At 33.7% G+C, this 26,584-nt stretch overlaps 1 protein-coding gene across 14 annotated transcripts in view; it reads right to left on the bottom strand.

Annotated features, from left to right (window-relative positions):
- The window catches only part of LOC105487786 (protocadherin 7), a 427,259-nt gene that overhangs the window by 183,384 nt on the left and 217,291 nt on the right, over positions 1-26,584 (bottom strand). The window contains exons 4-5 of one of the 14 annotated variants that reach the window (XM_011751416.3): positions 15,899-15,994; positions 6,134-14,274 (exon numbers count right to left, since the gene is read on the bottom strand). The exons of 12 other annotated variants lie outside the window; for them this stretch is intronic. In XM_011751416.3, the coding sequence (XP_011749718.1) occupies positions 15,906-15,994 (89 nt within the window). In that variant the 3' untranslated portion in view covers positions 6,134-14,274; positions 15,899-15,905. Of the gene's footprint in view, positions 1-6,133; positions 14,275-15,898; positions 15,995-26,584 lie in introns of those variants that run through there. One more of the 14 variants, XM_011751414.3, reaches the window with a different exon arrangement.

The following is a 26,584-nucleotide window of genomic DNA, read 5'->3' on the forward strand; positions in this document are numbered from 1 at the left end:
AATTATGTTCTCTCACAAGAATAATAGGATTTCGTCCTTTAAAACAATTTTGAAAACAGATTTTCATTTCAGCTTTAAAAGTAATTGGATGCATGGTCTGAGGAGAGTTTTGTTCCCCATTTGCAACAAGGCCAAATCTCAACATAGAGGGCCTCCTGTTTTGCTTCAACAACTGACAATATGGAACCTTTGGGCTAAAGTTGGTGAAGAGTCTGTATGTGATTTCTTCCTTCTAGTTTTTCTTGAAAGTTAGAAGAAAAATACATCCCTGCTTACTCAATTCATATCCCACTCTCCTCAAAAAAACAAATGACAATCAAAACCCCAAAATAAAAATGTATTTCTCTTCCTTTACTTTCATACCCAAAGGCCTCCACACTTTTCCTGCAATTTAAGAGCTATTACTCTGTAATTTGGGGCTAACATATTAAAACTGCCATGGAACACTTTGTGGATAGTAAATCTTGTCACAAAACAATGACACCTATCCCGAACGAATAATTAGAGAAATCAAAAGAATATATTTTTGTCCTGAACACCATTATGGATGGGAAAAGAAAGTAACATACTTTTAATCCAGTTGAGACATTTAAGCATGTGTGACTCAAAGTTGAAATGACTGAGTTATAACTTAAATAGAAATTCTGACACTGTCGTTCTTGCTTGCAATAATATATGCTGATTGGAGAACAGTGCTTTGCAGTTACTTGGAGAGTAACTTCCAAGCTCTGACATCCAACCATCAGCAGTCAAGAATCCGCAATGAAAATCCTTTGACTTAAGCAGCCTTGCTTTGGAAATCTGATGAGTTATAATGTTGATGGTCAGAAACAGCATAGCATGTTTAACGAGGCCAGGTTATCTACCTAAAGCATCTTATGTGCACTGAAGATTAATTATCCTGAAAATTCCAAGAGAAAAATGCATTTTCACTCTGCAGAAATACTTTTATACGAAAATGGCCATCCTGTCCGGATATTGCTTGAAGATTATCCATAATAACTTAGCTGGGGCTGCTTCTGCACGTAGGAAAATACTACCTTCTTTTGAAAAAAATATTTTAAACGTTTTCTGCTTGAAATACTACAAAACTTCAGGTATTATTTTGTTTTTGATGGAAAGATAAAGATATAAGAACAGAGAAGGAAAAAATATTTAACATGACCATTTCCAGTTAACAAGTTTTGTACTCTCTCTTATTTCTTTAGCTGCTGGCATAGAATGAGAAAGAAACCTAATTTGCACTGGAAGATTCAACAGCATGAGATAACATCTCGTGAGAGATAAATGCTTAGAATTGTTAAAATCTTTTGCTTTGCATGATTGGTGAGAGGTGATTTGATATCTTACCATGTGATCTATGGACAGAAACGCTTGAAGAAAAAGCAGAGGCTTGAAAAATACTCTAGTCAAACAAATTTAACATAAAGCTGTTTTGATAACAGTTATTCATTGTACTTTACAAAAGGCTAGAAAAAATAAATTTCATGTTCTCTAAAATTAGCCTTCAATTTTTAAAATGTCATCTTATATAACTAGAATTATAAAACTACAGATTTTTTAAGCAATTCATATATCTGCATGCTTTGCTTGATCCCAATTGCTTTGTCTCCCAGTTGTGAGTCAGGATATAAACATAAATTTACACTGAAGAAAACATTTATCATATTGTATTATTCTATATAAATTAATGTATAATTAAAATATAAATTACTATACCTTAAAGACCATGTACTAAATATACCACACTAGAATTGCAAATCATATTAGAATATAAACCAACAGAAATAAAGAGTTGCTGAATTTAAAATAACTGAATGCAAGCTAATTAACATATATTCATTTCCTATGGATTCTAGAGCATGCCTTAAGTGCTTTGTGTGAAAAAGCATGGCATAAAATATGAATTAAAAAGTAAGCACTCAAGCAAAACTTACAGCAATGACTCTGAATATTGCTTACTTTCTCTAAAAGAAAATCTTAGTCAATGGAATAGAAAGCACCTCTCTACTCACCAAAATTGTCAACAGCATTAAAAAAAAAAAAAAAAAACACCTAAATAGTTCATCTGACAGAAAGGACTTTCTAGTTTGTACATGAATTGCCTGAATGATGGAAATGGATATACAACAATTTCATTTCCATCTATTTTGTGCCGGTACTTCCAATACTTCTACTTCTGTTGTCCAAAGCTCTGAAACTGCACCTCTTCTGCTGCTATTTCTGCCCAACTCAGGAAGGTAAAGAAAAAAAAAAAAGAACTCCATTTGTGCTCCTCATATGCAAAGATATAAAAAATAAAATTCAGTAAGTCCTCAAATAAATAAAACTACTACCACTGAGGAAGCTTAATATACCCTGTCACTTCCCCTATGGCAAACCAAAGCTGTGAATAAGACATTTCCCAAAGAAAATGAACTCTGAAGCACCGAGTAGATTCAGCTGTATGTCATTATTGGAATAAGATAATATAAAGACAATTTAATGCTAATAGAAAATGCAATTTTTTTTTTTTTTTTACAAAGCCAAATTATATGTATTTACTGAAGATACATCAAGGGAGCAAGATAAGACATATGTGTTTGAAATAGAAAGATAATATGCTTGTGTTTAATATATGGTAGAAATTGTCCCAGAATGGTTCATCCATGTAAAAATATGGCCCCTCTGAGACTGCCAAGAGCCATCAGTCTCAGAGTGATCTTCTGAATTCAGTCTTGTTCTTAAAGTTGAGGAAGGCTTTAACTCATGTCAAAATTTCCCTCGGCTTGAAAAATTATCTTGGAAATGAGAAAAAGGGGTAGTTCACTTGGTTGTGCTGTTTCCTCTTTTTCTTCTTTCTGGCATTCCACTCAGATTTGGCAGATATCATAAATTCTAAAATGCACAGCCTATACCATCTTACTCTCTATGAGCTATGAAAAATGCAGGAATATGCAGCCACTCCATTTGCATTGTAATAGGAAAAAAAATGAGGAAAAAATATAACTAGCAGATTAAGTTCTATAAATTCAATCTAGCACCTAGCACAGGGTCAGGCACAAAGGAGGTATTCTGTAGTATTATTCATTGTTAGATGAAATTAATTACCACTATTTTTATAAAAGTATATTATAATGATGCAAATATATAGTTGGTCTTAAATAATCATGGAGAGCTTGGAAAACTTCATAATTTTGGGCTCTCCAATAGTGAAAGGAAGCATGTATACAGACACTGAGACGATAGTATAATTCAGGAAGACAACTTACCAAAGATAGAAAGAACTATAAAATCTTCAATGACTTTTAAGCCTCAAAACATAGGTTAGTCAACATATGGTATGTTATTTTATACTTAGAAGTCTTCTTTTTGATTGATTAGATTTAGGCCAAAAGCCAGAGGAATCTGTGAGTCAGCCCTTATCACATCTTCCTGATTACAATTACCATTAGCCAAGGTTTGAGTTTCATATGATGGTTTCAATAGTGTATCAATGGCATACCTCTTCTGTCTTTCTCACTCTAACAGCAACTGGAATGAACTTTACCTCCTACACTTCCTGTGATTGTCAAATAACACTGATGACAATGTGACTTAGTCTTCAGGTTTCTTAGCTTCCTGGTGAAAGCCCAGTTGAGATGCTGCCACTTCAGCAGAAATAAAGAACAACAGGGACAGTTATCAAGATAAGTACTAATACGAAGTCGAGGCTCTTATTGTAGTCTCAAGTGTATCAACACTTCACTTATACAGAATTACTGCTTTTTATGTTTTGTTTTGTTTTGTTTTAGACTGAGTCTCATTCTGACCCCCAGGCTGCAGTGGTGTGATCATGGCTCACTGCAGTCTTAACCTCCCAGGCTCAAGTGATCTTCCTGCCTCAGCTTCCACAATAGCTGCCATTACAGAGCACCACCATACCTTGCTACTTTTAACTTTTTGTAGAGATGGAGTCTCCCTATGCTGTCCAGGATGGTCTCAAACTCCTGGGCTCAAGCAATCCTCCCACTTCGGTCTTCCAAAATGCTGGGATTATAAGCATAAGCCACCGCGCCCATCCTAGAGTTACACTTTTAACTAACCATCTTTCCACTTCAATTAGAAACATACATACACACTTTACTGCGTGCATACACAGTACACATAGGCTTTAAATAATTTAAAGGTTAGAAATTTAGGAAAATAATTACATAAGCTGTCCAGCTAGAACAAGTCTAGCCGATACATCTTGGCATGTGCTCTATAATAACTCTTCAATTACAATGGCAGGAGTTTTGCCATCATTTTGTCATATTTCCTGAACTTCTATCAATTCGAGAGTCATTTGCTTATTAAGCATGTATTTAACTGCAGAAATCTCTCTTTTAGAACCTTGATGGTCTTTCACAGATAAGAAAGAATTCAATTCAAACAGTGTTTCCTCAAGAGCAATTCAAGTCATTCATAAATAAATCTGCATTTGTTCAACTGAAGTCTGTTGCTCTTGTTATTAAGTTCCAAAGAGCTGCATTAAATAAATTTAAGTGTTGACTAAGAAAAGGGAGAGGTAGATTACCAACAATGAAAAAAATATTTATTTTGTAAGTAAGAGATGAATGGGAGAGACTAACATTGGTAAAATTAAATGCTTGAAAGTTATTGAGACAAAATTTCAAATACCACCCTATGGGCGTGTTCTGTTTGACCCAAACAACAGCAGACGACTTATCCATATTTGCTACAACAGGTGAGATGAGTTGACTCTGATTGAAGCTTAAAGATGGCAGTAAAAACAATGAGGTGGTACCAGCTCAGTAGACCCACAGAAAAGTTTTATGCAAACAAAGTCTACCTCAATTGGCAATAATCATATGTAGAAAGCAACCACCGATATTACATTTTTTTAAATAATAAAAATAAGAAGTCAGGGAAAAGAGGGCTACACTTTTGATAGATTTACATATGTTTTGATTATAATCAAACTATGACTAGGTGCCAAGGTTTTATAATATATTTTTATAAGTTACTTTAAATAAATTTTTGTAGGATATAATATGAATGAAACTCATTACTTTAAAAAAGTTAAGAATATAGTAAGCACTTTATACAAGTTCCCATAAAAGAAATGATAAGTGACTCTATTCATTTGGCAAGAGAGGATCGGTTGAGAGAGAAAATAGTCTCTTAAATATCTATAAATCCACATATCTTCATTTCAAGGTCAAATAACAACTATGTCTTTTCTTCATAATTCACATATTTTACTCACCTAGACTCTTTAATGAAATCAACTCCAATGTTTTACATTCTATATTCACAGAGAGAGAGCTAACGAAGTTTACTCAGATTGAAACATAAAACATCTTAAAACTAAATTTTATTTCACATTTCCTCGACTCAGTAGATTTATTTTTGGTCTCATTTATAGTCCTACTGTTATTTTCTCATTTCATATTGCATACAATCAGGTGAATGAAACTGAGGTTCACATGAGAAATGGAAAAGGCCTTCTAACAGCCAGAATTGATTTGCATCTGTAATACCCAGGAAAATCCTGAAACAGAAAATAAGACTCAAACGAAGATAAATAATATTTTGGTTAACTAACATTTTAGAATTAATAGCTCTCACTTAATTTTTAATCTGATATTTACACTGTGATTGTTCCTCTAACAGCATAAAACATGTCCTATAATTTCTTCCCCAGATCTTTCCCATGACCATTGTGACTATTGTGTAAGAGTTCTCTAGATGATTATTCTAAAAACATGGCTATGCCAAAGGAGTTCCACCCTCAATAAGCAGAAGGAAGTGACAAAACAGGATAGCATTTTGCTCATTCATAAACTATCTGGTTTACTGGTATGTCTGCATCGCAGTGCTTCCTTACATGACCCAGCCACAGCCAATTCTCATTTTTGAATTCATTCCCAAAAGCATTTCTCGAAGCCTACCTATAGAGAGAATCCTATTTTAATGGCAAAATATTCTATTGCATCCATTATCCATGCTTCCTACTTGGATGTAGCATCTCCAAATTGCATTGGGGGACTGATTCTTTTATAAATCAGTAGGAAATATTTCTTTCTTCCTCCCTCCCTCCCTCCCTCCCTCCCTCCCTCCCTCCCTCCCTCCCTCCCTCCCTCCCTTCCTTCCTTCCTTCCTTCCTTCCTTCCTTCCTTCCTTCCTTCCTTCCCTCCTTCCCTCTTTTTCTAACTATCTGTATAATTTCTGCATGAACTATTGGGAACCTAACATATGTTACTATGTTACAATTTCACAGGTGAGAAAATAGAATACAGAGTGGTTAGACTATCAAAATTTAATAAATGGCAATCCAGTGTAAGCGCTTGGCCATCCCAGACGCTTACTCATTGATTAAGTATATATCCTCTTTCATTTAGGACTTGTGCTAAATAAATTGGAAGCTCTCAGTTATTAATTCAAAGTGGAAGAAACAAATAAATAACAACTACCTACCAAAATAGATGAAGGCACACATTTATAGTAATGCAAGCTAAGATAAAAGGCAACTTCATTTGTAGTTTAAGTATCTAAGTTTTATTACTTTATTTCATAAACTAAATCCTTAGATGCCATCGTCATAGGGACTAACATGGCACTTTAAAACTGATTTAAAGCCATCAGGATTCTGGAAGGAAAAAACAGTCTGGCCGGGCGCGGTGGCTCAAGCCTGTAATCCCAGCACTTTGGGAGGCCGAGACGGGCGGATCACGAGGTCAGGAGATCGAGACCATCCTGGCTAACACGGTGAAACCCCGTCTCCACTAAAAAATACAAAAAACTAGCCGGGCGAGGTGGCGGGCGCCTGTAGTCCCAGCTACACGGGAGGCTGAGGCAGGAGAATGGCGTAAACCTGGGAGGCAGAGCTTGCAGTGAGCTGAGATCCGGCCAGTGCACTCCAGCCTGGGCGACAGAGCAAGACTCTGTCCCAAAAAAAAAAAAAAAAAAAAAAAAAAAACCAGTCTATACATTTTACTTATTAATATATTCATGCAACTGCAGGAAACACACTTTTGTACAAACTATAGTCATGTCAAAGTAAAATCTATAACATGTAATAATAATAGTTCATGTTTTACTTTTTCCAGAATGCTCAGTGATAAGAAGTTATACTTTTTAGTTGCACTTTTTTTCTAAAAAGATATAATTTATCCAACAAGACAAGATAATATATATATCCGATATTTGGACTTTGTGAGACCCCGGAAAATAGTTCATAACTTTAATTGCTAATGGTACTGTGTAAATCACACATTTCCTTAGAGCAAACCACTCTGAAATTTTGCAGTTATTTACAATAAATCTTTGGCTTAAAAAAAGACTTTCCAGTTGCTAAAATGTTCCTCTTAGTGCCTCTCAATTTATGAGCAAATTTCAAAAACAGTCATTCTCATTAGTGAATCTCATAAATACGATTGCAGGTAAAAGCAAACATATATTAAAGCATCACTGGCACACTTGAATTATAACATCTTTGGAAAATCTAGTGATTTCTCTACCAAGTTGTAGATGATTCAACAGTTTCTTAAACTTTCAGAACCATCTAATTTTGCTAATCTGGTCCTTGGAGCCTCACACTATTGAAAAGATAATCTGGCTCCTCCACCCCTACCAAAGGGCTAGCAAATATACCTATGCTTAAAACGTATGTTATTATCTACTAAGTGAGATGCTTTTATGCTTTATTTGTTCATAATACTTTTTATTTTCTTAAAGATTTAATCTTAAATTGATAATAAGATAATTTGATTTAGTCTCTTCTGGTCACTATTTCAATAATAGCAATAGTTTATTTATGAAATGACTTGTTTACCTTTTCTTGGTTAATTTAGATAAATATCAAAATTCTTAAAAAGAAACAAAAAGCTACCTTATGTCCCATAATCATTTATTTCAGTTGCAAACTACTTCAATTTCCAGATTAAATTAATTTATTTTGTTAAAATGTTATTAAAACTTTAAAATGTTTTGCCAAAAATACATTAAGATTTCTTTCTTATGATACTGTTACTCTAAAAACTAAAAGTGGACTGTTAATAATTTTATTAGTTGAAACATATTTTATTTTCTATAGTTATTATTTGAATCTCCATAAGTTATTGTCATTTAAATATACACGAACATATTTCTTTTGCTATTATAATATCCTTATAACACCTTTAAGGCAACATCAATGACCAGAATAGATTATGTTTCCTTGATAAGTATTTGATATAATGCTATGATGACATGCCACTCACATATCCACGAAATATATTCTGGAAATATAAAGAAGAGCTTATCTGCCCAGTTAACTATATGAGACATTACAGTTGGGCCCTTGGTGTCTTTCCACCTTCAGTACACTTAATTTATTGTGTTTCCATTCCACCAGCAAACTATCTGGCTAATTAACTAAAAGTTAAGAGTATTTTTTAAAAAACTGTAACCTCCTTCCTCACTGATTCTTTCCATGTATATATAGTTTGTTCTGCCTGGTTTTGATCTATCTTTTCCACTCTTTCCTCTCTTCTATAAATACCCCTATCTATCACAGTTTAGCAGATATTTTCGGTCTTTGAAGCATAATGACAATTTTCTTAAGTTCAAGTGTCATAAAACATATTCAAATGCTTTGAATAGTGCCTCTTGTCTCACTCATACTGAGGCCAAAAATATTTGGAAATTATCTACTAACAATATGATCCAGCAGAGTTAGCAGTAAAGCAAATTAATGCGTTAGGCGAAAGTAACTTTTCCATTGATTTCCATGATAAAATTAGAACTTCAGTCCCCTGGAAGAAAATTTCTTATGGATATATACTAAAAGACCTGTACAATGTAAAGCCTATTTCATATATTTAAAGACATACAATATGCAGTGTCCTTTTGAGAACTCGTTCAGAAATAAGAAGAAAAGTATTGATAATATGGTACCTTATTGGGGAACAAATCTTTAAAATAAATTATCCAAAACATCTTTTAAAACTATCGCCCCACTCAATGCCAATTTTTGTTCCTATTATAAATATACAGAGAGATCAGTAAAACTTTTGCATTTCGGCCAAGCTTATCCTCACGAAAGTGTCACAATTTCAAAATTAGATCCACATTTCCTGGTTGTTTTTAAAATATTTTCCTGCATTTTCTTCATTACTTGAACACACGGGCTTATGTTGCTGTTATACTCAGCTAAGACCACAAAGAAGTAAAATCCTGAGCAATATATCCTACTGGTGTAATTTCCCCTGTCAAATAATGAATATTCCATTACAATCAGCTAATGTGCTTGTGTTTACAATTATTTTTATTTAATTGATGTCTGTTATCCTGATTAGAGTGGACAGGCAAGCTTAAATAATGATAGTTGAGTCTGGTTAACGTTTATGATTGGACATCTTTGGTAATTTACTCTGTTTCATTTGTTATAAACTCTAGTGGTGCTAAACTCTGGTGACCAGAGCCATAAGACGGTAGTGATAAGCTCATATTACGCAGGTCCTGATTTTAAATTGGAATATGTATTTGTTTTTACTGTTTTTACTTCTGGCAAGAGGTGTTAGTAGATTACAAAGAATATTTGTAATGTCAAGCTTCACAAAGGGATGCCAGCCTCCATGTTCCTCCAGGAACTCAGCAGGCTATGCTACCTAGTGTTTTTCTGTTTCTTCTATACAAAATTGTTTGTTTGTTTTCCTGTTTCATCCCGCTGATTCAAGACAAGTAGTGGATCCAAGAAAGCAAAAGAAAGCCTCAACTCACCGAGATCTGTACTTTTCAGCAAGCTACTACTACCGTAAATTTGATTACTCTGAACTGAGATTCAGAAAATCTGGATCACAAGTGTCTCACTAACTAAGTGACCTTGAAAAAGACAATGAGATTTCAAAATGAAATTTTCATAATCCCTTCCAGGTAAAATACTTTATGATTCTATGTGAATGCTTTATGTTCTATATCTTAATAAGTTGAAAATAAATTATGATCTTTAACTTTTATTATAGTCAGTTATACTTCAATAAAGAAGTAACATTCAAAATGAAGATACAGAGTGTAGTCTATAGAAAACAGAAAAAGTGAATTCCACAAATGAGAATTAGTAACTTTTCCTTCAAAAAGGCATCTTTGACAAGATAAAGCACTTTACTAGAACACTACAGCATTGGCTAACAAGTAGATGACTTATGTCAAAATTCTAAAACATCAATTCCAATAAAATCTTTGATAATTTTATCACCAAAGCCAAGTACAAAATTATTGATATTATTATGTCTGACAGTTATTATGGAACTATAGACTATTAGCATTGGAACTCATTTTATCTAACTTGCTATCTTATGAGGTCCTTTAACAATGGCCTTGGCCGAGCACGGTAGCTTATGCCTGTAATCCCAGGACTTCCAGAGGCCGGCGTGGGAGGATCACTTGAGATAGGAGTTTGAGACCAGCCTGGTCAACATGATGAAACCCCTTTTCCACTAAAAATATAAAAATTAGCCGGGTATGGTGGTGTGCACCTGCAATCCCAGCTACTCGAGAAGCTGAGGCAGGAGAATCCATTGAACCCGGGAGGCAGAGGTTGCAGTGAGTTGAGATTGCACCACTGCCCACTGCACTCCAGCCTGGGTGACAGAGACTGAGACTTTGTCTCAATAAATAAATAAATAAATAAATAAATAAAATAAAAATAGTGGCCTTGAGAAATTGTCAAGCAATCTAAATTTTAACATCTTTAACGATGCAGATTTCACAACATAGACTATTCTATGTATTAACCTTTATTGAGCATTTTCTATAGTAATAACATTTTATCCTTATGTGGAGTCAGATTTTTCCTCATGTTATCCAACTGGCTTTCAGTCTGCTGCTAGGAATCACAAACTATGAGTTGAATCCCTCATCTCTCTTCTGAGTTAAAGTATTTCACGTATCTAGAGTGGCTGTCCCCTCCTCAACCTGTCTTCCTTAAGAGCACCAAACAGTTTCCTGGATTCACATATTTTTAAGCACAAGAATCATCTGTATATACCTCAAACAAGAACAAACATAGAAATTTAAAAATTACAATAATCATCAAAATTTTTCTTTTTGAATGAGAAACATTCTCAGAATTTATGATGCAAGTTTGTGACACAGAGGTAATGGATCACATGATCACAGCACTCCATGCCACTCAGTCAAAGCAACCTCTCAGAATCCTTCTCAAGAGATAGCTTCAGAAAGAAAAATAAGTCAACACATGTTATCACTAAAGATTACATCCGTGATTTAGCTCAGTCTCCTTATTTTGCAGCTGAGGAAACCATGCTCCAGGGAAGTTAAATATAGTTTCTTGGCAAACCTAGAACAGAATCTCAATTTATAAAATTCCTAGTCTTCCATATTCTGTAGAAAGTTGGAATTCACTTTAAAAATGAGTTAGTCCAAATCCCTCGTTTTAATGATATTAATGAGGTCTTGAGAGGTTAAGTGATTAATCCCTAGGTCCTGCTTTTCACTCCCATCTTTCTATGATACTAAAAGACAGAGTAAAAAGTATCTAAATGGTCATGTTGCACATGGCATACCCCTTCAATAGCAGTGATAGCAAAGCAGATACAGGTTTCCTGTTGTTTTAAGAATATGGCCTAAGAATCATATAGATAATCAAATACCTAAAGGGTATTGCTTTGGGAACTGAATGTCAAAAAGCAGAGGGAGGTGCATATATTCATACAATGTACAAAGAAACGTTCAGTACCATAGAGAAAAAATTTATGTCAGCACTGGAGCTCTTGAGAATACTGTACAAAGTCAAACAATATAATTACCATATGGAAGACTTTCATTAAGATTATATAGGTTCATAATATATGAAGCACATTTGAAAATGGAAGTCTTGGGTAGGGTCAGCAAAAAAGGATGTGGCATAAAAAGTGTTCTCTGCCAGAAAATTAATTAAATTTCCTAGTTCTGGAAAAAGCCATATATTCTGCATAGACACTCACTGAAAATCAGATGTGCAGGCCCTTGCAGAGTGTGCCATAATCTACTCATAAATAGGCCGCACCAAGGGATATTGACAGCAATTTGGCATTTGTAAGAGTTCCCATAAATGAAGAATTTACTTTGCAATAAATTCTATTAGGGAAAGCACAGATCTGACAGCTCTTGCTTTACACATCTTTTAATCTTATTTTGCCCTCCATGTAACAATACATTGTTATATGTGAGACCATATTATCAGTCAATCAAGTCAATTATTTGCAAGGAAAAATAATTTTTGTTTTGTTTTGTTTTGCTTGTCTTTTACTGCCACTGATGTTATTATCCACTTAAGGACATTATATTTTGTAGTGTGAAATTTGTTAGAATGATGAATGGACTTCTTAGACAAAGATTCACCTCAGGCACCTAACACAAACTGAAATATGTATTAAATTACAAAGTGAAAAGTAAAGACTGAAAATCTTTCTTCAAATGCTATTTTTAAAATTAATTGTTTTATATATACTCGTGTTTATTTATATACTGTATCCTGTACAAACCATACCTTTAACAAATTAATGTCAAAGCCATATACAGCTTTAAACTGTACCTCTTCTTTTTTTTTTCTTTGAAGGTGTTCAAATGAAATTGCTAGTTTCTTCAAGCTGACTAAATATAACAACATAAACTGTGGAAGCACATGCTGAATTTCTTGTTTTAGGCAAGACCATTTTTCACCAAATGAGAAAATGAAAATAACCAGAATACTAAAAAGAGTTGCAATCAAGTAACATAGAAAAATTAGAAAGACTGGGGCTATAAACCAAAAAAGAAAATAGAGAGACATTAGATATCTAGACATTATGACATAGTGTCTGTCTGTCTATTTTTTCATTTTTTAAAAAATAGAAATTATTTTGTGCTTCCAAATGGGAAAACTGGGATAACTGGATTCAAGTTACAGGATGCTAGAAAAAGCTGGAAAATTAAAGATGTCCCAAAATAGGAGCAACCTCTAGACTTTGTGTCCCTAGAATTATTCAAGTGGAGATAAGCAAGTCTTATAAATGGTGTTAAGGGATGCATGCATGCACAATCTAAGACAGGATTTGTTGACCATTAATCTCTACCCACTCTTAACATTTCATGACTAATTCAGCAAACATTTATTCTATGCTTTAGGCACTCTACATAAAGAAAAATAGATGTAAGATGATATTTTTATGTGTAAAAACTAACAGATTAATTAGTGTTATGAGTATCTTGGTAGAGAATGTGGTGGAGAGGAGTATTTGGACTTGAATCCTAATTTCCCAGCAAGCCCTGTCTCAACCGTATTCTCTAGGCACAACTATTTTAGTTCTAAATGCATAGCTCCAAATTAATGCTTAAACCCGTATCTTGGTCTCAAAAAAACTGTTGTCACAGAAAAAGTCCTAAAAACATACTGTGTGCACAAATCAATGCATCTTAACTTACACTTTTTCTTTCTAGTCATTTTACATCAAAGGGTTTTCTAAGAATAAGGAAACACAAACACATAAATAAACTTCTTTTTCTCTACCTGCATTGATTTTTTTCCCTCCCAATTTTATTTCATATTCTTTTAAAGTCCTTTCAGTGTCTGTGGTTTTTAATGACATGTTTCCTTCATTACCTCTTTAATTCACTTTTCCAAAATTGTTTTGCTTCTTTTTTCTCAAAGATTTTTTTTCTTTTCTCCTTAATTTGGCCTCTTTTCCTATCTGTTTTTTTACTTATCCACTGTTTTCCTTTTGTGGTAAACTGATACAACTGTTTTCCCATTCAAGCCTAGCCCCTTTATTTTCCTATAATCTCATGTATACTTTTCATAATTTCCTTTCCTCAAATCTTTACAAAACTTTGGTTAAATTTTCTTCTTTCTGTGTGAGTTATAAGTGTTTCTGCGCTTCCTTTCCTGCCATTAGATTTGATAAATGTTACAGGATTTGAATTATCAATTTCTTTTTCTGGGGATGCAATTATTTTATATTGATTCAGTTTATAGTTACAGGTCCTAAATCTGCGGGAAAATGTGAATTATTTCTTATAGAAAATATATTGAGTAACCTATGAAGCTAATAATGGCCGAGAACAACAAGCTAAGTAGGGAATAAAAACAGAATAGAGAGAAGTATGGGTGAGGGGAAGGGCCCATGTTTAGGAGAAGAAGAAAAAAGGCTGTTTTGTAAACATTCATTCATTTAATCAACATTTAGTGAGTAACACGTACTGTGGACATCGAAGAGCTCATAAAAGATAAGGTGGAGTCATTGCCCTCTAGTAACTCAAGAGTTGAGCATGAACGAGAGTACTGCTTTCCTGGGGAGAAATGAGGAGAAGTTGTATAAGGCATGTCCCACTTGAGTCAATCCTGAGTGATCTTGGCCCCTCTCGACTTTGCCACCTCTCAGTTTTCTTGCCTATTACATAAAATGAATAATAATTTCTAACTCATTGTTTCTTTGTGTGGATGAATTAAGAAAATGGAAGTGAAACTCATTAACATTGTGCCCACACACAATAAATCCTCAGTACATGGTTGCTGTTATTATTTTTTGTGTGTGAATTTTCCAAACAGCCACGAGTCAAGTGCCTTCCAGATGGAGAGACCTAACCGTGTTAAGTCCTGTGGACATGAAAGATTGCACCCTCTGGGAAAGATGCAGAGCACAAAGTGCAGTGTGCACTCAAGGTTAAAACATAATATAAAGGCAAGAAATGTGAGTAGAAGTGAGATCATGAAAGATACTTAATGATCAGAGCTTTATCTAACAGAAAGCCATACATTTCTAACTGAAGATTAATGGTCCAGACTAACACCCATTCCCTTTTCAATTTCTCCAGTATTCCAATGCATTCAAATACAGTGGAAAAAATGGAATATGATCTTTTAACTTTCAGTGAACATGTATGTAAATTGAAATGATTTGCTTTGTTTGTGTACACAGACAAGTCTTAATTATGCTACAGTTTTAAAGAATACTACAAATAATGCTGCTGTACCCGTGCACACCCATACACACACTATTTTTCCAAATCATCTGCCAAGAATCTTCCTAGCCCAAAGGTAGCATTTTAGTCATGTGTCTCAAAGAACCTGAGAGAGTCACAAGACTGTAATGCAAAGCCTGATACATCAAAACAAGCCCCTGCAGGAGCTGGGAGGACTCGTTTCACTAGTTAAAAAATAAATCAAGAAGGCAGGTGCTTCCTGGTGATGACTGAGTATTCATGTTTTATAGGTTATGACTCTGCTGGAGTTTGAGCCCTGAGGGCCTAGCTCCTTTCAAAATATAGCACCCTGAATGAAGGATATCTTGGACTGAACAAACAGTCCCCTCTGTCTCCCTCAAATGCCACCAGCTGAGTTGACAAAAGAAAGTTGCAGAAAGTAATTAGCATGCATTCAGCTTTCACATCTGAATGGCAAAGCTTTGTAGGGTATTTAGATTTATTTGAACTAGCTTATACCTAATTTTCTATAACCAGATGAGTATTATAATTATGTGCATAAAATTTTGTGCAATGCTTTTGAAGATGCAAATGCTATTAAATTTTGAAATAAAATTCACAGAAATATTCCTGTTTTATACTTTCAAAGATATGTTATGTAACGATTATTTGTGGAATGTTGAAAGTGGCATATTCATACATACAAGGTCCATTTATTTTATAGACATTTTGTTTAGGAAACTGCATAGCAACTTTCCCTGAGAATAATATCATTAATTCTTCTAAACTCTATACATTTAGAAAAATCTACCACTGTGTAGGGATTTAGGTAATGCATTACATGGTGAAATATACAAACTCAAGTTGAACAATTTTTCCATATGGAAGGCTCTGTGTAGTGGATGAGTACATCTTGTAAGTGTAAGAGACAGACTATTAATGGAGAATGCAGAAGAGGGGCAGCTACACTGTTTCATGACAACCACCATACCTGTTGATTAATGGAGAGGCCTTAACAGCACTCTTCTTCCATGCGTCTTGCCATGAGGAAAGGGGAGGAAGGGAAAGGTAGTGATGGCAGCAACACCTGGGGAAGGGAGATGGGGAAATATGTAAAGGGAAAATCAGCAGCCCCTACACAATGGTGTCCATCCATAGACCTCGCCAATAAAGCAATTTCCAAAAACCCTGAGCTTGTTTGCTTTCTTTAAAAAAGAAAAAAAAAAACTATATAAATTTCAAAGACAATCTAAACAAATTAGTATTTTGAAATGTGTCAATGTGAACAGTCTTACAACTGTAATTCTCCAAATCCAGGGACCCAGTTGACTGCTAGAAAATGAACCACCATCCTATCCTCATTTTTTAACTAGGCAGGACCTTCATATATGGGCATAACTTTTTTTTTACAACAGAAAAAACGTAAGATGACCCTAATACCAAATAGATACGTATTTTCTTTCTAACATACAGTAGGATTATCATCTCATTCTGTCTCTACCCAGCTGTTATGTAACTGTCTTACAATGCACCTTGCTTTTGACCTCCTTCTAAGGATAGGTAATTTTGATGTGAAAACAACTTCAACTTATTAACTTAATAAAAATAAATAAATTTAACAGAATCTATGTATACTGGAGGAAGTCAAACTAATAAAAGTTTTAAAAATGTTCCTGTTTTAATTATATTTTTGTACACATGGTTTAATCTGAACTATCTATATTTTCAAGAAGTATAAATACACAGAATTTTATAAAAATGAAGTAAAATGTATACTGAAGAGTTGATGGCAGTAAATTATTTGAATTTTAATAAAGATTAGTTGTTTTAATAACCTATGCAATAATGCCACTGCGAAACAAACACTGATACAATTTTTTCTCTTAGAATTTATTTTAAAAGAAATAATTAACTTTGTATGTTTATATTTAAATGCAAATAGTATATAAAAATGTATCTCTTAAACTGTTTATTTAGAAAAGCTTTAATACACAGTGAAGATAAACTTGCAAAAATAGATGTATATTTTATGAAGAAAAGAAGTAATGTAAAAAAATGAAATGTAGGAGAGAATTTTCCTGTGTGTAACTTCCTACACAAATATCTTTCTTAGTGTCTTAGACACAGAAGGGCTAGGACATTGAAGAATTTTTCTCTAAAGACAGGGCTATTCATGAATACATGCTTGCATTCTTGTTTCTAAATGTAAATCTAACCTTTAATCCCAATGGTTGAGAAAGCAGCTATCACAAGTATCACTGGGGTTTGGAAAACAATAATCCTTTTGTTTAGCCTTAATCCTGTTTAGACAGGGTGTCTCCAAATTTCCCAGTTTTCAACTCCTCTGGTCTTTGACACCCTGTTACGATTAGCCATCATATCTAGTTAAAATAACATGACCCACCTAATGCTTAGGCAATAGTATTAGTCAGCCCTTGAGTTGAGAAATTTGGAAACTAATTGGTTATCATAAGAGATTAACATCAAAGAATTCTGAAGGCATATGTAGCATGTAGGCCCTCTGATTTAAAAGAAGCAACTCAAAGTAGCAAACTTAATTTTAAACTGATATTATTGAACATATACTTTTTGCACCATTGCTTGTGATCCTATAAATTTCTATAATTTTGTATTTAACTTAAAACATTAATTGATATTACAAGTAATATTTTAAAGTTTGCATCCCCCTTCAAAGTTGAAACCTCTGTATTTCAGTAAAATAAAATTGAAAAAATTAAACCTATATTTTTTGTACATTTAAATATTCCTCAGTGATTATTTTGGGATCAGAATTTTGTCTTTGGAAGAAGCAAATGTGGGAATCTCATAAGCCAAAAACCAAAAAGGAGGAGAATCCACATGCTCTTAATTTGTGGCCAGATCTTGCATCTAGCATGAAATACATTTTTTTTTTTTTTTTTTTGCATATGACTTGCTAATATACTAAGACTTTTACGTACAGAAAATTCTTCCTTTGGCTTCCAGAAGGGTAGATTATTATGGGATAATAAATTAGCACTGCACTGGGAGAGATTAAAAGTAATGAAAAGTATACTTATGAGAAACTATAAAAAGTAAATATATACACACAAAACACAGAAAAACACTGATAATTTATCAAGATGTAATAAGCAACACAAAATGATTTTATAAATAGCAGAGTTTATAAATAACCAAAACAACATAGAAGGGTAACTCAAAAAAATAAAGCTGGAATCTTAAGTGTCAAGTAAACCAGGAATAGAAAGTTAAACACCGCATGCTCTCACTCACATGTAGAAGCTAAAAAATGTTGATATCATGGAATTAAAAGTAGAACAGAGAATACTAGAGGTTGGGAAGGGTAGGCAGAGGAGTGGAGAGGAAAAACATTGCTAAAGGACGCAAAATTTTAGCTAGATAGGAGGAAAGAAATAGGTTCTAGTGTTCTCTACCACTGCAGAATGACTACAGATAGCAATATTATATTATATGGTTTCACATAGCTAGAAGGAGGACATTGAATGCTCCCCACACAAAGAAATGATAAATGTTTGAGATGATGGACATATGCTAATTACTCTGATGGGAATACTATATACTATATGCATTGAATCATCGCTAGGTACCCTATAAATTATTATGTGACAATTAAGAAATGAAATAAAAGAATGATAGAGTAGAGAATTGCAATTTCTGGGTGAAGGAAATATAAATTTTATGTATTTGAAAAGTAGACACCAGGATAGTAAAATCATCCCTCATCCTCATGAGGCATTTGGTAGGAATTTGGTATGGACAACGATATGAGTTAGATTTTCACTTGGTAACAATAACAAAGGGAAAATGATCCCTATGATTTATAAAAATAAGTAGATGGAGAGACAGTTTGTGATTATTATTAAGTGCATTGAGGATAAAAAGTTTGTAATAAGTTTGTTTACCCAAAACGATAGGAATTATCTGTCACAACGATGTAACAATATGAATCGCATGGAAAACACTGTCGGTGTGACCACTCTGGTCTGCTTCTTCTAGTTTCCGTTCTCGGAAAAATGTATGATCATGGCAGAAGTCAGATATTAAGAGATTGATACACAAGGCTGTGGGACTTAGTAAAATAAGCATAGAGAGCACGTGCAACTGTACAGTTCATACAGATAGGAACTGTAATATGATTCATATCCTCAAGGAAAGAGTTCTTTAGCTGGGTTAAAGGAATAAGGGGTAAGGCTGTGCGCAGTGGCTCATGCCTGTAATCCCAGCACTTTGGGAGGCCGAGGCGGGCAGATCACCTGAGGTCAGCAGTTCGAGAACAGTCTGCCCAACATGGTGATATCCGTTTCTACTAAAAGCACAAAAAAATTAGCCGAGCGTTGTGGTGGGCACCTGTAATCTCAGCTATTCGGGAGGCTGAGGCAGGAGAGAAATGCTGGAATACAGGAGGGGGAGGTTGCAGTGAGCGAAGATTGCGCCACTGCACTCCAGCCTGGGCAACAGAGGGGGACCCTGCAATAAAAAAAAAAAAAAAAAAAAAAGATAAGGCCCTAAATACCGAGGTGGTTGGGGATTAAAAGCAAAGATCTAAGAGGAGTAAATGTTACTCACAAGAGAGACTGCTTTTCACAGACTGGATAGGACGTGTATAAAAGAATGGCAGCAAAAGAGAGTTGCTGCAGAAAAGAATAAAAAAAGTTGTGGAAAGGGAAGTCAAAACATCCTAAGGCAGTGTGGTGGGAGGGAGGTGGGTGAGAGATGGAGAGTGGTGGGTGAGAGTTTGGACAAGTGAAGTTTTGTCCAAGCAGGGTGGATCTCGTGGTGGAAAAAACAATAGATGTTCAGAAAAACAACAGAACACATCCTTGATAGGTAGGAGAGACACATTAAACATTAATATATAATATGTTAATATATTACAGGGAGTTTAGTTAGGCAGTGGGACCTCTGTTCTCTGCTTACATCATTAAACATTTGTCAAAACCTGGTGTGTCTGGTGTAGGGATATACGAGAAGAGATTATTCCCCTGCTGCATAAACATTCCTGATAACAGTATTGTCTTCCTTATCCTATCAGTACGGCCTGTCTTAAAAGTAAATTTTCTCTTACAATTGGAAAAATCAGAGATTTTCATTCTGGGTCTGACTCTCAAACTTTCCCACAGTCTGTCATGCAGAATACTCAGGGCTTCTGTGACCACAGATAGTCTAGCATATTCTTCAGGGGAGGCCATGCTTTAGGCAGAGACATTTCAGATTTTCTTGCTAGTAGTGGCTGAATAATTATCAAAAAAGGCATTTTAATAATCATAATGTCCATAATGTTATAGACAGGGCTAGAGTGTGGAGAGGTCAGCTTGATTGTTGGCACTAACTGTGGCCTGATGGAATTCAGATCAGCCTTGGGTGGTGGCAGGATTGGCAACACGGAGAGAAGGAAACTGGAAACCTTTGCAAAGGAGGAAAGTCACATGTTTTCACAGGAATCAGGAAACTGCAGATATGCTAGTGCCTGATCCCCTTTTAAAGTGAAGAAAAAACAGTATTTTCAAGTTACTAAGTCCATAATCATATAAACCCTGGGTGAGCTTATCAGTCAGGACATAAATGAGACCACATTACAAAAAATAGAGAATACTCGCTAAAACAAAAACAAAAACAAAAACAAAAAACATTGTGTAGGCATCACCTGAAGCATTTTTTGAAAATTAGTAGGAATTATAAATGAGTTAAAAGAACAGTTAATTATGAATTCTATATACAGCTCTTTTTATTAAACATTAATAGTGTTTCTTGTATTCCTGAGATTTAAATGCATAAGTTGCATAGCTTAATGGTAGTAAAAATCAGCTGAGTAAAATTTTAAATTTTAAAAGTGTTTAAAATTACCAGCTTTAATAAGCAATTGTACAATGAAGAAATTTGTAAATATTTAAAAATTAGGTGTAAATCTAAGCTACTGAATTATATTATAATTGGATTTGAGATATTATACAAGCACACACATATATGAAGAGTTGAAGTATGATGTATTAATAGTAGCATATAATGTTTAAAATTTCTTAAATTTAGAGTAAATACATAAAATATTATTTTATTTTTCCTTCTAACTGAAGAGGCTCATTAATCTTATTTAATATTACACGCTTCTTTTTAAAAATTAATTTAATTTTCATGGCAATAAGAATGTTGGTTTCTATAACTGGAGCTGAGATCTATTTTTCTTAGGTCACAACTTTATTAAAATTTCAAGATTTAGTTGCATTAAAAACATTGTAAAACACTATTGGCAAATGTATAATATTTTGCTTAATTGATTTCAAATTTCTAAATTTCACAAGCCTGCTCCCTAAAAATCTCACAATATATAACCACAATAGCATGACCCATGACCCACTATATCCTTTATAAAAGCTAATAACCTACCTGGATACCTAGTTAACTGTTGACTAATGCATTGAGTACTATTTGCTTACAATTTAATTTTAATTAATATATGATTTTACACAATGGAAATAATGAATAGTCTAAGTTTACTTTTATTCCAATTAATGTATGTTCAATATGAGTTTTGCTCATTATCTTCCTGACTTATAGTTGTTTGTTAGAATAAGTTTGTAAAATAACGGAAAACCAAAGTCCTCACTAGAACATTTATAGTCTCCCCCACTGGATTGGTTTATCAGTTTGATTATTCAGTTTTGTCAATCAAATATTTAATGGGTTCCAGAGGTTAGTTTAGTCAGTGGTCCTGTGTGTTTGGTTTGCAAGCTTCCTTTACACTTTAAAAATTATAGAGGACCCTAAAGAGCTTTTACTTATGTGAGGTATATCTGTTGATATTCATCATATTCAACATTAAAATAAAAACACCTTTAAAATAAAGGTGTTTTATATATATATATATATATATATATGTTTGAAAATAGTCACAATAAATTCATTATATGCTGACAAAAATGATATATTTTAATAGAAAATTACCATATTAAAAAAAGTGAGAAGAATGACATTGTTTGACACTTTTGTACATCTCTTGAATGATTATCTTACCAGAGGATAACTGGATTATCCTATCTGCTCTGAATTCAATCTGTTGCACTGACACAGAGCATATAACCTCAGGAAAATTTTATTGTGCACTTATGAGAATGAGAGTTGAAAGAGTAAGTGATATCCTAATAGTATCAGGAAATGATTTTGAGATCGCTTGGCTTTGAGAACTGCCAGCTTAAGTTCCTTCAATATTGAGCAAAATAAAAAAATACAATAATCCTGCCCTCACGGAGGCCACACTGGAGCAAGAGGAGTGATACATAAATTTTTAAGACCCTAATATGACATATGCCAGTACCAAGATGTGTTATGCAAAGAGCTATGGTAGAGGTGGTGAGCAAGAGTTTCACAAAAGAGACAAAACTTGCAGTAAAGTTTAAAGCAGAGGTGTCCAATCTTTTGGCTTCCCTGGGCCACATTGGAAGAAAAATTGTCTTGGGCCACACATAAAACACATTATCACTAACTATAGCTGATGAGCTAAAAAAAAAAACAAAAAAAAAAACTCATAATGGTTTAAGAAAGTTTACAAATGTGTGTTGGACCACATTCAAAGTCACCCTGGGCCACAAGTTGGACAGGAAGAGTTGGCCAGCAGTGAAGAGATGCAGGTGAAAGAAGTTAAAATCATTCTGAAGAAAGAAAGGCATGGCTAGATACAGCATGATGTAATGTGAAGAACATGTTTTTTGTTTTTTTTTATTTGGATAGATTTTGTTCGAACTGCATTTCAGCCACTCACTAGCTGTATGACTTTAAGCAAGTCACTTAAATTCTGTAAACCTTAGTTTGCTCACCGGTGAAATAATAAAACTTGCATAATAAAAATGCAGTGAGAATTAAGTGAGATGAAATATGCAAAGTATTTTCACATTTGACAGTTAATTAGCACACCAGTAATATATTGGTTTTGTTGCATGTTTAAAGAGAGTGAATTGGTTATCATGCTGAGAGCTTAGGATGCAGTGAGGTGGTGAAGAGAGGACTGAAGTTTATAACTGAAGTTATAAACAAGGGTGAAAAGGGCAGCAATGAAGCCGTACTGATATGGAGGTTCAAGATGAATGAAAGTGATTTAAAAATAGAAATATGATAATATGCAATAAACTACCTTGGAAACTCAGAGAATTATTTCCTATGCAGGCTTTTGCAAACCCATAGCAAATCTTGATTTCCACCCAGTGTCACTCTATCTTCTCCCAGGGAAAAAGAAAAAAACAAACTATAATTTTTAAAAAGTATTCCAGGATCTTCATAAAAACAGAATGAAATGTGTAAAGAGTAGCATGATTAGGAAAAAAGAAAAACTTTCTCAAGACAGAAATTTAACCTACCTCTTCCATTGCTTAAGTAGGTTGTCTCTACCTGAATCTCACAGCTGTCTTTGAAATTAGATTTCAGTAATATTTTAGTAATAAAGAAATGAATGAATGAATATGTAAATAAATACATACTTCAACGTGTATCACCAATGTAGTAAGAATTCAAATTCGCAATTGTGATGTTCTCAACCTGGGTTACTCATAAAGTTTACTAATCAATACCAACTTGTCTAGAAAATAATTTTTTTAAGGGCAAAGTACACAGGGAATATATGGACTTTTCTCCATGCTAGGTATGCACCATCATCACGCTATCTTTGATCTTCAAGTCCTTGAGGTCCTCAGGTCCCTGAGGGATGGAACATTTAGAAAAACGATTTCTCAACTATAAGATAAAGATTTGCCATTGATACACCTCAGTTCTGCCAATTAGGACACTGAAGGTACAAATTTATACCTCGTAGAGAAGGATGATTTTGAAATATAAAGCACGCTTCATCAAGGCTCTATAAAGAATTTAGGATTAGCAAATTGAATTTATTTTTTATACGGTATGTTTTATACTAATTAATAATTTTGATTAATTTCTTTACTAACACAATTCAATGTAGATTAATTTATCAGAAGAGCAAGCAAAAAAAAAACATTAAAGCATGGGTAATAATGGAAATTGTTGAGTAAGTCCTTGATTCGAATATTCATTTATTCATTAATTAATTCAACAATTTATTGAGACTCTATTATATGCAAGACCCTGTCCTAGTTTAGCTGGATATATTATGGTAAACAAGAAAACATGGTCTCCAAACACATGTCATCATGTAGCATAAAGTCTAGTAAGGTAGGATACTAAATTAATAAATGAATTCAGGCCTCCACCCCACCCAATGTGTTACAAATAATTCTAGAAACTATTTTCAAAAGAATTTTGTTTTAAAAATTACATACCCTAAAACTTAAACCAAGCTCTTCACCTTATAACTTCTCACATCCTGACCTTGTAAATACTGAGAGTAAAGGTTATATCCACCTAGACAGGTTTCTAACTCCACCTAGCACAGATATCTAGGATTTACAAAGGACTGTCTGAATAGCTAAACTTAATATTAGATAGTAAATTTTATCTCATTTTTTTTTTGGTCTCATGTGTCTGTGCATGTATGTGAGGGCAGGTTGTGGAGTAATCAACAATATCACAATCAAGTGATAATTTTTATATTTCCATTTTAAACAGTAGAATAAAATAAAATACTGTTATAGGTTCTTCTTTGAAATTTCTTGTCTTTACAACTTGTTACATCCCTCCTCTTAGTATCAACTACCATATTCTAACTTTGCCAAGTCAAACAACAGTTGTCAATTCTCAGTCAATTTAGCCATATAAATGTAATAATCTACTCAAAATTGGGAAACATTCCTTTGTCAAAAATGCTTCAGTCTTGAATAAGATTAACGGAAGCTACACAAAGCCATTTTGAGTTTACCCAAAAGAAAATGAAAACAAAATGGATGATTTCCCTCGTAAAGTAGAAATAACACCATTTTGCACTGTTATTTATAATTTTAAACTTCAAGGAATGATTATTCACAGACATGTAGAATAGAAGAAAAGTAAAACAGTCTGTTCACCCTATCTACTGGAAATACTTCACACACTGTTCTTAATGTATTTTAATTTATTTTTAAAATACAAGTTGTTCTTTGACAATAAAGCATCCCAGATTCTTACTAAAAATTTTTAAATTATTTCCTGCTCACCACATTCATGTACAACTAAAAAGATAAGCAGCATACTCTAAGTTGGAATTCAGTTTATATATGAGAATACTTTTCCAAATAGAATCATTTAAATCATATGAACTATCTGTTAACTTTGGGCAATGCTATTCCCTCAAAGAATATATCTCATTTCATTATGTATGTATATATTCCCAATGTTTTATTTCAAGCCGAAAAAAAAATATGGTATACTCTTGAGAAATCTGACAGATGATAAAACTGCAGGAGCGAGGTACATGTGCACGTTTTCACACTTCTGCAAAATTGCTGATTTCTTCTTATTTCAATCAGCTGCCTGAATTGGTTGACTATCATCAAACTTAATAAAGAGCATAAGGGCCTGCTAATGTATGTGGAGGACATGTTCCTTCTCTCCCTCACCATCTATGCTCTTTTATGTCTCAGTTAAGTAATACATTTCCTAGTTGAGGGGAGGGTAAACTTGAGAATAAGCCATATGCCACAAAAATTTCATTGTAAAAATGATAGCTAAGGTTATTTTAAGAACACTGTACAAAAAGAAACTAAATCTTTGTCTTAGTATTCTCTATTTATACATAATGCACAAATAATACTTTTGTACTATGCTAGTGTATTATTTGGGTTTGCAAAAATATAATTATATAAAATATTAAGTGGCTACAACGTTGGGATTTTTCAAATATCAATGAACATATATCAATGGAAGTTCACTATAAAAAGAATCCTAAAATTATCATTTTATAAAATAAAAATTTTACTGACCAAATACACTGAATTTGTCAATAGAATTTCAATCAAAATCAGTTCAGAAATTGTGATAATTTTTTATCAAGGCAAAAATTTTAAATTCAAGGCAAAAAAAAAAATCTACTCTTTAAAATAGGGACTCATACTTTTTAAAACCAAATTCTTGGAAGACAAAGAAAGAGGCTAAACATATTTTGATATGTTAATGCATTTTCAGGCTATTGGTATAATCCTCAATTTTTTTGTTTTTGTTTTTTGTTTTTTGTTTTTTTTTGTGTTTGGCCTACCACATCATTACTCTTCCATCTGGGGTAATCATTGATCTCAGATTCTAGGCACGTGCTCATCAACTTTGACCTGCTTTTCCTCTAATGTGAATCCAGTTAAACTTCCTACTCTTAATTGACTCTTCCATTGCTTGCCAATAAAAGCAACAGGTAAAGAAATACATCAAAAGCAGGCCCTACACATGGAATGTTATCCTCTGTGGGAGGGCAGGTACTTCTGTAACAAATGCTTATTTTAAGTTTTCCTATATCAAATTTAGATTTGTGAAGCCAGGCCATGCATGATTAGAAATGTCAAAGGGATAATTCTAGAGTGATTCCTGCTTTTGAGATCTCATAGTATAACAGCATTCATTTTTACTAGGCATTACAGGAATATGCTCCAATGTGTGTATTAAATTCCTTTATAGAGACAGTTGTGTTGGTACAAGCCATAAATTTGACAAATCATCAGATGTATAACTTTCATTCTCACATTTACATTACCAAGTATTTTATGGAGCGATTTTCTTAGTCATGGCAGTGAGA

Source organism: Macaca nemestrina, chromosome 3 (assembly GCF_043159975.1).
Source record: "Macaca nemestrina isolate mMacNem1 chromosome 3, mMacNem.hap1, whole genome shotgun sequence".
Taxonomy (NCBI): domain Eukaryota; kingdom Metazoa; phylum Chordata; class Mammalia; order Primates; family Cercopithecidae; genus Macaca; species Macaca nemestrina.